The sequence below is a fragment of the Neopsephotus bourkii genome, unplaced genomic scaffold (assembly GCF_033783945.1).
Source record: "Neopsephotus bourkii isolate Nb327-2 ecotype Australia unplaced genomic scaffold, CSIRO-AGI_Nbou_v1 NB_1820, whole genome shotgun sequence".
Taxonomy (NCBI): Eukaryota; Metazoa; Chordata; class Aves; order Psittaciformes; family Psittacidae; genus Neopsephotus; species Neopsephotus bourkii.
The window spans coordinates 1571292-1584907 of record NW_026902293.1 but is presented as its reverse complement, the minus strand read 5'-3'; the positions used below and the strand labels follow the sequence as shown (position 1 = coordinate 1584907).

General features: G+C 36.9%; 1 protein-coding gene across 1 annotated transcript in view; it reads right to left on the bottom strand.

Annotated features, from left to right (window-relative positions):
- The window catches only part of LOC133206644 (lipoxygenase homology domain-containing protein 1-like), a 141024-nt gene that overhangs the window by 18581 nt on the left and 108827 nt on the right, over positions 1-13616 (bottom strand). The window contains exons 34-35 of the mRNA XM_061342777.1: positions 13260-13408; positions 436-643 (exon numbers count right to left, since the gene is read on the bottom strand). Coding sequence (XP_061198761.1) covers positions 436-643; positions 13260-13408 — 357 coding nt within the window. The remainder of the gene's footprint in view (positions 1-435; positions 644-13259; positions 13409-13616) is intronic.

The window sequence follows — 13616 nt, the reverse complement described above, 5'->3', positions numbered from 1 at the left end:
CACAAATAATGTAAAACAGTCTTCTGAATACAATGGAGGCATTTTCTCTACTGTGTAAACACAGTTTGCCCCCACTATTTACCTTATTTTCACTATGCCTAGCAAGTAGCCAGAAGAGGTATTTGAAGCTTAAAAAATTGTTTGTGTAAGTGGCAAAGTAGAAGACTCGGAGAGGCATTAGTTTGTAAAAAGAATAAGCAACATTATTTTCCATTTATGCCACTGTAAATCTGGATTAACAAAGCAGAAGTTATCTTCTGGCAAATAGTAGTTATTAAATGGTACTAAAACCCAACAATGTTCAGATGCACTAACTGACAATGTTCTACCGAAACATTTTAAACCATAACTTGTTTATAGAAGCAAATCACATAACTGCATTCTGCAGCTTTGAATTAATTTCTTAGCAAATGGTAGTTTGAAGATAATATCGACCTGTGGCATTCAGAGTTACTGAGGCAAATCTTTTTCCATCACGTCTGTCTTTTAGCCACGTTTGAGCAATAAACAATGTTTCTGTCCCTGAAGCTGCTGACTCTTTCACAATAATCTTCTCCAGAAGCCAGTCAGTGCCTTTCCCTTTTTCAACCACTACTTCTTTCAGAGTTCCAACATCTACTGCTTCCATTTGAAAAACATCCACCTGAAAAATTAAGATTCAAAACCACATATGGAATCAGAACCACCAAATGAAATTAACAGCGTATATTAAAATATGAAAGAGGGAGGAAAATACGTTTTTCATTAATTCAATAAATACCAACAGAATCAGAGATTACAAGTTTAAAGATGCTAAACACCTGCATTAAGCAGTATTCCCTTTGTAGTTCTGCAATTTGCTGCTAAACCACCTGTTACCCTACAAAGATCAATCAGTTGCTTCTGCTCAATTCCTGAGGGATTCTCCTTCCCAAATTTCACACTGAATGATTTACAGGGGTACCATTCTAAACACCTCTTGCTCTCAACAAAATAGACCCCACAGGCTCCTGTTTGAAGGATGAAATGCAGGGAGTGATAAGGACGGAAGTGAACATCACAGAGCAGTATTTTATTCTCTTAGAAAAGAATGACAAATTTGGTCCCAGATTTGAATTAACTTGTAGGATTAATTTTAATAAATGTAATTGAAATTACAGAAAAATTGCAAAGTTATGTTTAAGTAAGTTTTACTATATCAGTTAAAAAGTCCACAGTAGTTTTAAAATATTTAGAACCTGAAATGCCTAAAGAAAATGGTGAGATGTCAGACATGAAAAATTTTCACAATATGTGATTTTGGCTTTTTGTGGGTCCTACGCCTACTTACTCAGCTGAAAACAGAGATTAATTTCTTGGCATAGAGACCTTCCACCTGTTTCGCTTTATAGATTTATGAATTATCATCTCCTTTCTATTAGAGTTGATGACTGGTAAAATCTAGTGTTATTTGTGATTGCATTTCTAGCATGATTTAAAGATACAAAGATATTTTTGAGGGGATTGGATTGCAATAACAAGCAAACACACTTGAGTCCTGAGAAGTCCTCCCAACGTAATTCACACTGAAGCTGCTCAGCCAGAGTAAAAGGGCAGTAATCCTTATACAAAGGATTATGCAGAGATGAAACAGAGAAAAGCAATTCTCTTGCTCCACCAGCCACAGTTATGTGTTTTCCCTGGACAGTTATTCCTGGTGAATAATTGATAAAAGACTTTTGTCACCAGCTTGACCAGTTTGCAACATAATAAGATCCACCATAAGTTAAAATATTGAGCTTGAAATTGCAGATAATATTTGACCACCCATTTAAAAAAGAATCCCCAGAAATATTAAAAAAAAAACCGACTTTTTTCTTTACCTTTTTTCTTACTTTTCATTAATATATGTACATGTTAATGTGAATGTGTGTGTTTCTGAACTACACTTCTAACAGTTTACTAAAAGTAATCACCACCCTGTCATTGAATTACTGCATGGCTTCTTCTAGACTGAAAGGTGGTGTTACTCAAAAACTACAGTGCATTACCTAACCATCACAACTGTAGTGTCACCCCTAAGTTATCATGTGAAATGGGAAAATGAGAACAGCAAACTGACAATGATTTCAAGTAAAAAATGTTAAAAAGGCACAGGAATAATTATACTTCCTTAAAATGAGTCGATTTTATCAGCTGCTTTGTGAATCTAGACTGGCAAAAGTGTAAGATGAAAGTGAAGATTCTCAGTATAATGTCCTGTGACAGCAGGGCAAATACAGTGGGCTGAAATTCCAGATGGAGCGCAGGACTGAAGGGGAAGAAGCTTCTCTTCACATTTTCCAAAGTTAATTCAAACCAGTAATGTTCAGTGTCAACACCACATTTATATTTTATTGCCTATTGGACAAATCTGATGATTGAATACCATTAATCTGAACTCTTAATTCACCTTAACTGTGTCAAAGTTTGATCACTGCTTTGTTCTATTTTTATTTGGATTGGTAGTTATAACAACATGCTTGACTAAAAAAAAAAAGTCTTGTTAAATAAAATGTATTAAAAATACACAGGCCTAGAAGATGGGTGAAAAACACAGATAAACTCAAGTATGATGCTTACAGACTCCAGTCTCTGTCAGTTAATAAATATCTTATAGTCCCAAAATGTGAAAATTTGTCTCAAAAGATTACTGCTTGTCCTTACAAATGGTTATGCTTATGTTGATGCAAAATTTATTTTATTGGAATAATATTAGGAAGTGTTTGTCAGATTAGAATACTTGCTGGAATAGGTTTCTTTTTAAGAGAAAAGAGTTTTCCAGATGATGGCTTGAAAAATCTGTTGTCAATAATCCACTTTTGGAAAGGAGAGGGTGAGGAATAAAGGAAAAATACAGACAATATTCTTCAGACTTTTAGGCTCATGCTGTCTCCAGAAAAAGGACACCTGGGTTTGACTTTCACTAGGCTTGACAGTTAATAAAATCTATTTAGCCAGAAAAACTTCACACAACATCAGGAAAAGTATTTGTTCACTGTTCTCCCTAGTGGTAGTGATTCTGAAAGTACCTAGCAACTCAAATGCAGCATGTACTATAAGTTATTCAGAATCTGGATAATCCAGCCACAGGTAACAGCAAGTTTATATATATATATATATATACACACACACACACCTGTATATATATACACCTATATATACACCTATATATATATATACACACACCTATATATATATATATAGGTAATGTATGAAAGGTTTTACAAATCCTTTTTCCGCTGAAAATACGTATATTTTGGCTGAATAAACATTTGTGAAAACTTCGATGTTGGATTATCATTAGACACACTATCATTTGTCGATGTGCAGTTTTAATGAGCCCATTTTAGAGATGTAACGTCTCAGAAAACCATGGTCAAATTTGCAGATGATTCAGCCATCTAAGAAACCGCAAGTTGAAAAACTATTAGCTAAAGTAAGAATGGTGACAACGGGGATAAACTCACTTCACAGACAAGATTACATTTTCTTTTTATGTGTACATTTTAAAATCTACATGCTGTATTTCTAGTCAAGAAACCAAAAAAAGAACAGAAAAAGAACAGCTACTATAATTGTTACAGCAAGATGAACAGTTTGCTATATATAATCTATTTGCTAAAATTAATCCGCTTTCCTCCTCACAAGCTATCTGAAAACAGACATATTATGACATGTATGTCATTACAATTTTAAGAAATTGGATTATTATTAATAATTTAGCTAATATTGCTGTAGATTAATTTCAGACCACAGATTAATTTCAGACCACAGATTACTCATAAAACATAGGAAATGTTGAAGTTGTTAAACAGTCTTATATGCTACATGATACTCCATCTCTCACTTGATTCACAAACAGGGAGCTTTAAAGCTAGGGGAGGCTTAATTCTTCTGCAAGAAGAGTTAGAGAGGGAGGAACCCCACAGAAGATAGTTAAACCTACAGAGTATAAAACCTTTTCATTTTCCCTTAGGGAAAAATGTTAATTGTTTTTTAGTTACTACTAGCAAATTAGGTTTGAATGGAGAAAAGTCATCTTAAATATTGATAAGAATACATATTTTTAATTCAGCATAATTTATATTGAATTTTCTCAGAATAATATTAAAACAATTTGTGTGTATGTTCAGCTCACTAAATTTAATTAATTAAGACTGTCTGGAGAGAGAAAGATATTTTCCAAGACTAAGCAGCTGAGATGGACAATGTGAGAGCCATACTTACTCTATGACCCAGAAGAGCTGCCTTAGCAAAACCAGAACGGACACTTTTCATATTTCTTGGATAAGAGAATAAGCACAGAAAACTTCCTTAAAACCAATCATCCCAGCAACCCTTCCAGACTTTTACAAGTTTAATTTTTGATAGCTCCTTTTCATATTCTCTTCAAAGTTGTTGTTTTTTTTTATCCTGGGACCCATCTTTTGAGCATCTCCTTTAAATCTGTGACAAAGTTTGACTTAATATTTAGTACGCTTCAGTGTCAGTGCTGGCAACATATCACTGTCTGCAGCAGTTGTAATAGCTCTTGTAACAAAAGCAGCATTTGAACAGTCATTGTGCAATATTTACCTTTATAAATGCCAATCATTTTATAGGCTTAGTATTTAGGCTTGATGATTAGTTAATGATGATATTCCCAACTGAACAGAAAATGGCAAGTCAAGACACACCATATGCTTCGTTTCATCAACGTGTATGCACAAGTGATTTCCCACACTGCTAATGTTACTATCATTTTAATAGGCTTTTACTGGAAAAGGAGTTAGAGTGTCTAGGTAAAGGACCTTTGCTATTAAACTTAGCAAACTTATTGATTTGCTGCCTGATTATTTTGATCTGACTTCTTAATCTGGAGAAACTCCACTGAAAACAAGAGTTTTAGCACTGGCAGGCAAAATAAAGGCCATAGTAACACTGAGCCCAAATAAAAAACAGTGTCTGAACACTCCTGTAGAAGCACGCAAATGAGATAAGTAGCTTTTGCTGAGATGTCATCCTTCAGATTGTGGCTATTTCAGCTGTGTTGAACTGAACTCATCCACCCTGTCCCAAATGCTTGTCACATCCCCTTCTCTTAGACGGAGATATTCACCTTTTTTGCTGTGCCAGCATAACCACATGATCAGCTTCTCTCCAGGTCTAAATTTTGTCAAGATAGATGAAGTGAAAAAGCCTAAATTGTTAGCAGTATTAATTGCTTAAACTAAATAAACATTTGTGCAGAGTAAATGAATGTCACTGTGCCAGCACACTGAAGGAATGGAAACGCTGGGTGGTAAGCAGCAGTGCTGGGAGGCACTGATAGCACACTACTGTCTTAGCCCAGCTCAGTGGATGGATGAACAGTGCATCTGACTGTGACTTCAGCATCATGTAGTCTGTGTTCTGTCCAAACGTTTCTTTAAAAGCAGGTTTTACAATGCATTTGAAAAAGCCAAACACAAATTTCTCCTAAATTTACATATTTTCTTGAATAGGTTTTTGTTTTATGTTAAATTCTCATCCAGAAATTAATTGAAGAAATTGTCTTTACATTTAAAAAATATTAATTTAAATTACGGTGAAAGCATAATTAGAAGTTTCTGATACCCTGCAATTACCGTGGTTCATGCATCTTCAACAAGATTATTGAAGAATAAATGATAGATGGGGCACTGAAAAAGAACAAACAATATTTGCTGTGAACAGACTATATGTTAATTTGGTTAGTATAACTGGAACGGAATCTTTTTGAAATAGGATTTGTATGGATAGAACAGGAACACGAGTAAGGAAGAATAGTGGTACACTGTAGTAATCAGCATCTATGACCATTCAGCTAATTTGTAAAAAGACGTTTCCATTAGACCTCAAGTAAAATGCATTTAATAAAATGCCGAAGGACTGCTACAGAGACCAATATCATCAGTGTCGTGGTTTAAGCCCAGCTGGTAATTCAACCACATAGCTTCTCGCTCACCGGTTTTCTCCCTCCCCCTGCCCCCCAACACTGAGCCACAGCCAAATATGTAAACACACACATTACACAATGGAGCATAAAAATGAAACCAAACCAAACAAAAAGCTCTGAATACAGACATCACTTTCCACAAATTCAAACCCGTATAATGCAGCCTGATTATTGGACTGATTTAATAAGTTTGAGATCTGGTTTAACTGGCAAAGAAAACAGGATGGATGTAATTTTTGTTCACATTTAGTAATGCGTATGGTTGTGTAATGTTTTGATTAAGACACCATAATCCAATATTTAAATTATTCTCAGGTAAACTCAACCTGGCTGATAATGGGATAATAAAATGTCTAACTGGTAAGTCTCCAAGTACAATTGTAAGTGGAGAATATTTCCAATCACTTTTCATTGTAGTGAAGCCAGTCAATAAGCTTATGGTCTTTAATATTTTCACGAGTTAACTGCAAGAATAGAGATAATGCAAAAACAATTGCTACTTATGACAGTTGAAGAAGTACGGTGCTCTGAGATTTGTGAGCATTAATAAATCACTGGAAAACCCGCCTTCCAGTGAATCAAGCAGCCTAATCTATTTAACTTGTCAAAGGCATACTGATTTGCTTACTGTCATAAGTACCTGTCAAAGGCAGCAGAAATTTGGTTTGAGAGAGCTATCTAAGCTAACAGTCGAAAGCATGACAAAATCCAGTTCCTAGAAGGTAAAGCTTGACAAATTTAGACAGAAAACAGTGTGAATATTAAAAGAAATTAAATAAATAATAAAAAATCATATTTAAGCTTTGAAACAATTTTCCAACTAAATGAGCACTTCACCAGTGGAATCCCTTCACTCTGAGTTAAATACATTTTCTAAACTATTTAACCTGAATTGAAGTTAATTCAGTTCTTGCTGCATCGAGGAAAATGATTGAATACTTCATTTGCTGAAAAATGCACTCTTGGATTTACCATAACTATTTTGAGATTTTTGATAAATCAGGCTAATGAAGTCAGCTGTATTTTATCTTTAGAAAATCTTGTTTATTGAGAAAAATGAAATAAATGTGGCATAGGATTCACTTGCTCAACTTTGCCTATCTAAAATAAGTCTATAATCAGACAATTTCCCCGTAAAATCTTGAGAAAGCACCTGGCATTCTCTGAGGATAATTAATTTCATTTTAAGATAAATGTCCAAATAAAGAGAGAAGGTAATCATCTGGAAGCATCTACTTCACTCCCTTTCTGCAGAAGCAGCTCAAATCATCACATTAGAACAAATGTGTACCTTAAAGGCAACTAAAGCCAAGTGAGATGTATTTCAGCTCTAGAAATGAAATCTCAGTAATTTATTTTTAAGCCCTATGTAGACAGAAAACCACCCTTTCTCAAGTCATTAGCTTCAGTGTTAATTTTGTCAAACTTTTACTTTTTGGCAACAGATTTTTAATTTATTTTTTTTTCCTGCAAGAATGCCAGGAAACCAAAATTAATGATTTTCCCATCTCTAATCCATTGGGCAGTGTTAGGCTGGAGTTGCATCGAGTCTGAGGGCAGTCAAGAGAGTTCAGGGCCTTTGGATGACTGGTTAATGGATCAGAGTGCTCCCCTCTTCCTTCCAATTGTAGGGAATTGTTATGGAAGAAACAAGAATAGCCAACAGATAAATACCTGGCTCTGAGCCTGGTGTCACTGGTGGAATTTGGGGTTTTTTTGATCGTGAGACAGTTTACACACCACCAGGCCTGCTAGCAACAAGATGAGGTACACGTGTCTCAAAGGTGGAAAAGGATCTTTGCACAGAGTTAGCAGAGCTCATGAAAAGAGCTTTATACTATCTTTGGAGGGGGAAAGGGATAAAACCAGGCTCACTAGAGATAAGCTTGGTGGCAGCATGCCAGACAGCATGCTAGTGAGGTCCTTTGGTCTCTCATCTCAGTAGAGGTAGGGGATGGAGATCCATGTGGCAGCAAAGATGCAATGGTTCTTGATGTGTTAGAAACCACAGAAGTGACTGAGAATTAGAATTAGTGTAGGAGCAGGGCTTCCCCCCATGAAGAGGTGGCGAGATCAACAGGCCAGCTGAAGTGCTTCTACCCCAATTCACACAACATGGGCAACAAACAGGAGGAGCTGGAAGCCACTGTGCAGCACGAAAACTATGACACAGTTGCCATCGGGGAAACATGGTGGGATAACTCAAATAACTGGAGTGCTGCAATGAATGGCTATCCACTTTTCAGAAGGAATAGGCAAGGAGGGAAAGGCAAGTGGCCAGAGCTTAATGATGGTGACAGCAGGGTTGAGTGTTTATGGGTAAGAATTAGGGAGCAAGACAACAAAGCAGATATCATGGTGATAGTCTGATATAGCGCACCCAACCAGAATGAAGATGCAGATGAAATATTCTATAAGCAGATGAGAGAAGTCTCACAATTGCTAGCCATTGTTCTCATAGGGACTTATCTTACCAGATGTCCAATGGAAGTACAATACAGCAGAGAGGAAACAGTCCAGGAGGTTCCTGAAGCATGTGGAAGATAACTTCCTGACACTGCTGGTGAAGGAGCCAAATGAGGAAGGCGCCCCACTGGTCCTGTTGTTTGTGAACAGTGAAGGACTTGTGGGTGTTGTGATGGTTGGAGGCTGCCTTCACCATATTGATCATGAAATGATAGAGTTTTTGATTCTTGGTAAAAACCTAGCTGGGTAGCTAAGTCCAAAGAGTAGTGGAGTTAAATCCATTGGGCAGCTGACCACAAGTGGTGCTCCCCAGGGAATTTTGGGTCAGTTCTGTTTAATATTTTTATCAATTACTTTTTTCAATTTATTTATTATTTTTACAGATGATGTGGATTAGGGGGTTGTGTGCACCCTTAGGAAGTTTTCAGACAACACCTCTAATGAGAAGCTGCTGAGAGAACTGGGGTTGTTCAGCCTGGAGAAAAGGAGCCTCAGGGGAGACCTTATCACTTTCTAAAGTGCCTGAAAGGAGGTTGTAGTGAGGTGGGGGTCAGTGACTTCTCCCAGGTAACAAGCATTAGGACAGAGGAAATGTCCTCAAGTTGTACCCGGGGAAGTTTAGAGCTGATACTGGGAAAAAAAATCTTCACCAAAAGGGTTGTCAAGCATTGGAACAGGCTGCCCAAATAAGTGGTGGAATCCCCATCCCTGGAGGCATTTAAAAGACATGTAAGGCCATAGTTTGTGTTGATCTTGGCGGTGCTAGGTTAACAGTTGTACTTGATGACCTTAAAGGTCTTTTCCAGGCTAAATGATTCTATGATCCTATGATGACAGACCATTTTAGTGTTCATGTCTATACTACAATAACTTGGCCAACAGCATACTCCTATGATTAGATCGATGGCATTTTGCAATTATTTAATCATGTCAGGTAGGCTTTCCATATGATAAGTTTTTTCTGCAGTCACAAAACATTAACATTCTAGATTGGATGGGATGTGGACACTGCATACAAATATTGAGTTCCTGCTAGTGGCCACAGGACACTGTCTCACAGGGCACTGTCTCACAGTACACTGTCTCACAGTACACTGTCCCACATTCTGACCCTTAACATATTCTGGAACACATGGTAATTTTTTTAAATTGCCAATGCATAATATGTGAGTACTGAAACGGAACACCAACAGTCACCTTCCACTGACAATTTTTGTATGTGCTGCAGTTACCATGGTACCAACCTGAGCAGTTGATGTCTAAATATAGGGCAGGATAAAGAATATATCTTTTCGACAACTAATAGAATGAAGTAAATATTCACAGAGATTTTACTGCTTCAGTAACTCAGAAGACTTTAAATACTGTCTGCTCTCATCATACCAAGATTAAAATACTTAAATATCAGTCATAACATATTCAGTTGTAGTTTACTGGCTTTGATCAAATTGATCTGAAAAAAAGCCGTTCTCGAAGAGGCAATCTGTGGGTAACTCACAGCCATATGACAGAGTACACAGCAAGTCTATAAAAGACCATATAAAGAAGCATGAAGAATTTTATGTGCTGAAAAATGTTGGGTGCCAGAAGCAATATGGAGGTATTGTATGGATTTCACAAAAACCGGCCCTGTTATTTCCAGAATGTCTGCACTGAGTATACTTTGTTCAAGAAAGTGTTTGTAGCAGGTAACATTTATCAGCCCTAAAGTGACTCATGAAGTATGAATAAATACTATTAGGATTTCATGAAAGCTGAACTGCAAGAAGTGCACCAAGATTGCTTTGTCTACCCTCACAGTCTTAGAAGAACATCAAACAAGGCATCAGTGTCATAGTAATTTTAAGGAATAAAGTTCTTGCAGCACTAGTTCTCACGCTCGTTTGTCTGAATAGATCATCAGAAGCTCAGCTGCTCTCTCAGACATAGGGTGAGCTACAGGGAACTTACCAGTGAATTAATAATATCATGCACATCACTTTATCACTTATTCATTACTTTGTTCAGCCTGGAGAAAAGGGTCTGGGGAGACCTTAGAGCAGCCTTCCAGTACTTTAAGGGGCTGACAAGAAATCTGGATAGAGACTTTTTACAAGGGCCTGTAGTGACAGGACAAGGTGGAATGGCTTCAAACTGAAACAGGGTGGATTTAGATTAAATCCAATTTTAATTAAGGAAAAAATTCTTCACTGTGAGGGTGGCGAGGCACTGGCATAGGTTGCCCAGAGAAGCTGTGCCTGCCCCAGCCCTGGCAGTGCTTAAGGCCATGTTGGATGGGACTTTGAGAAACCCAGTCTAGCGAAGGTGTCCCCACCCATGGCAGGGGGGTTGGAATCAGATGAGCTTTAATGTCCCTTCCAACCTGAACCATTCCATGATTTTATGATCTGTCAGTTCTCTGATGGTTTCACAGGTGTAAGGACTTTGGAAAGACACAAAACAACCTTTCAGATATAAGTTAATTCAGTCTTTTATTATCATGTAACTCAGCTCATGTAAATAAAAGATCTGTTAAAGGAAAGAAGCATATATCCAATCCACTGCAAATTCCCCTGAATATTTAAAAGTTTTTATGTATTTCTGCATTGCTAAACTGTTGCTTGTGGCAGCCCTGACATTCTGTGAGATTAACAGCATATTTTGATGTGATTTCTAACAGAAACACTGTTCCAGTTCACTAGCTGTTACTGTATAGTCAGGGGAAAAATTATTGCAAGGAAAAGCACATTTTAAAATGTCAGAACAACTGTTAAGATTCAGAAAGCAGATTCTGTCTGTTACACTCCAAAATCCCCTAAACCACCAAGTCCAGACTCTCTGACTGCAGGAGTGCTTGGCACAATATGTGATTGGGTTGGTATAGAAAGAGATGCTCTACACTTGAGAGTCTTTTTGGAGAATACAAGTAAAGAAAAGAAAACATTGGGAAATTTCCAAAACATGTCATGAGCAAAATGTTGCTGCAAACACAGGAGTCTTGCTCGCAGAATCAATTTACGCTTTATCAATTAACCAGATTACTTTATTTTCACTGAACAAGGAGAAAATCAATACTTTTCTTTGTTTCTCTATTACTTATCTACAAGCTATTTCTTTTTAGCGCCCTAAAATATTCCTATGCTGATATCTATTTTCAGAAATACAGGGATACTGTGTTACATTCGCACACTAATCCTATAAAATGTCAAGTAATGAAGAGATAGGTACATGCTAGTTCTGCCTCTTACTCTGTAAAACAGAATAATTCTGTGCCACACTAAAGTAAAAATAAATACTATAAAAATGCCTTTCAGGTTATGAATCTTTCTAGTTCATTTCTGTTCTCTTCAGCAACATTTGTGTTTATGCATTTCTGGTCCCTCTTCATTAAAAACTACCAGTCTGGAAATCAGATTGTTCACTTGTGGAATTCTGATTTAAGGGGAAATCCAGTAAAATTTATATTGAACTAACTTTGCTTCATAAGGACAAAAGAACTGCAGCTCTAAAATTCAATTAAAACAGTTATGAATAAGCCACAACATGAATTACAACATTAGGGAAAACAAATGTGCCTTTGTCCAAACTGAGTATCCTCATACACAAGTATTTTGTCCCTTAAAGGTTTAAACTCTCGCCCCTTTCTTATGAATAAGCATTTCAAGTAGGCAAAATCCAGTAAGATAATGACCCTCTTCAACTCCCACTGAATTAATGAAGCTGGAGGTAGTTAGGAGCTGAGCTCCTAATCCTACATATCACGCGTCTACTTTGGTTATCAATCTAAGCTGATTTGCAAGCTTGCTTCTGTAGAGAAATTCTCATTCATCTGTGAGACAACGCCAGCAGAAGGAAATAATTTACTAATTGGTATTTCCAAAAGGGGAACAGGGTAGAATACTGTATTCACAGTATTCACTGAGTTTTCAGAAGGTAGAAGAGTACACACACTATAAGAAAGGCAGGTAGGACATTCTAACATAAAATATGATCAGTGTTTCTGGTTGCAAGACACTGGTGTTTCTTCTAAACTTTAACTCAGAATTCCCAACTCCAATATTCTGTAACAGATTCTTTTTCAGAATCTTGAATTGTTTTAATCCTCAAATTTGTTTTTGAAGATCCACAGAAAATACTTTTTTTTTTCCATGTTTAAAACATCCTGAGACCTTTTTAGCTGAAAATTTCACTCCTGTCCAGAGCTTCCAACAAGGATTAGGGTTTTTGTCAAATACATACATCTTGCTGAAAATCTGTCTCACATTTCTACAGCACATTCAGACACTAAATTCCCTCTAATTTCAGTGGATAGTAACCATGTTACAGGCAAATGCATCTCTGGCAGCTGTGCTGCTCTTTCCCTGGTCTATGAGCTGCAAGACTCACACCTGCCCAGTGAGGGAATAACCATCTTGGTAGCCCTAAGAAAACTATAAAGGGTAGCAGCTGACTGTCTGGAGGGAGACCAAAAGCCAGATTGGGGTAGACTGGGAGTGGAAAGGCAATAGCCAGGGAAAGGAGCCTTAGCCTGAAGAACGGGAAGAAAAGAATTATTAAAGGGAATTGAGTCTCTTTTTAGCTCTATTGTGAAGCAAATACACAGCAAAAACACTGGCATGCCACTGAAGACTACCAATATTTGCAAAATTGAACCTAAAAGCACACTTTATTGTCAGTATTGTTAACATCAGCTATATAAGCACCAGTATTTCCCACATAAAATAGAGATATTGATATACTTAAAATCACAGAGCATCACAAACTGGGCTTTGTAGAGTCTGTCCTACTGCCATTATGTCCATGTGAATTGGAGTGGGTTCTAAATGTGCAAAATATCATTCATAAATTGTAAGTGTACCTTTCCTTTAGTAAAATTATCATCTCCTTTCCTGATGAACTTTCTTCTGCCAGTATCTCCCAAAAGGCCTTGCAGCATGATATACACATCAGCATCAGTGCCTGACCCATGGGATGCTCCCGTAGTGATATAGAGAACATAGGTTTTCACTGTTGGGAAAAAGAGATCAAAAGTTTACCAAAGCTTAATCAGTTAAAAAATGTGTTATTTAATAAATTATTACTATTATATTTTAATTTTTATTCCTTCCCACTGCGACCAAAGGGCCAAACTATATTATAATGCTTAGAAAAGCACATAGAAGCATTGTAATTAAAACCTAAGAGCCACTATTGTAAGGAATAATAAGCTAAATAG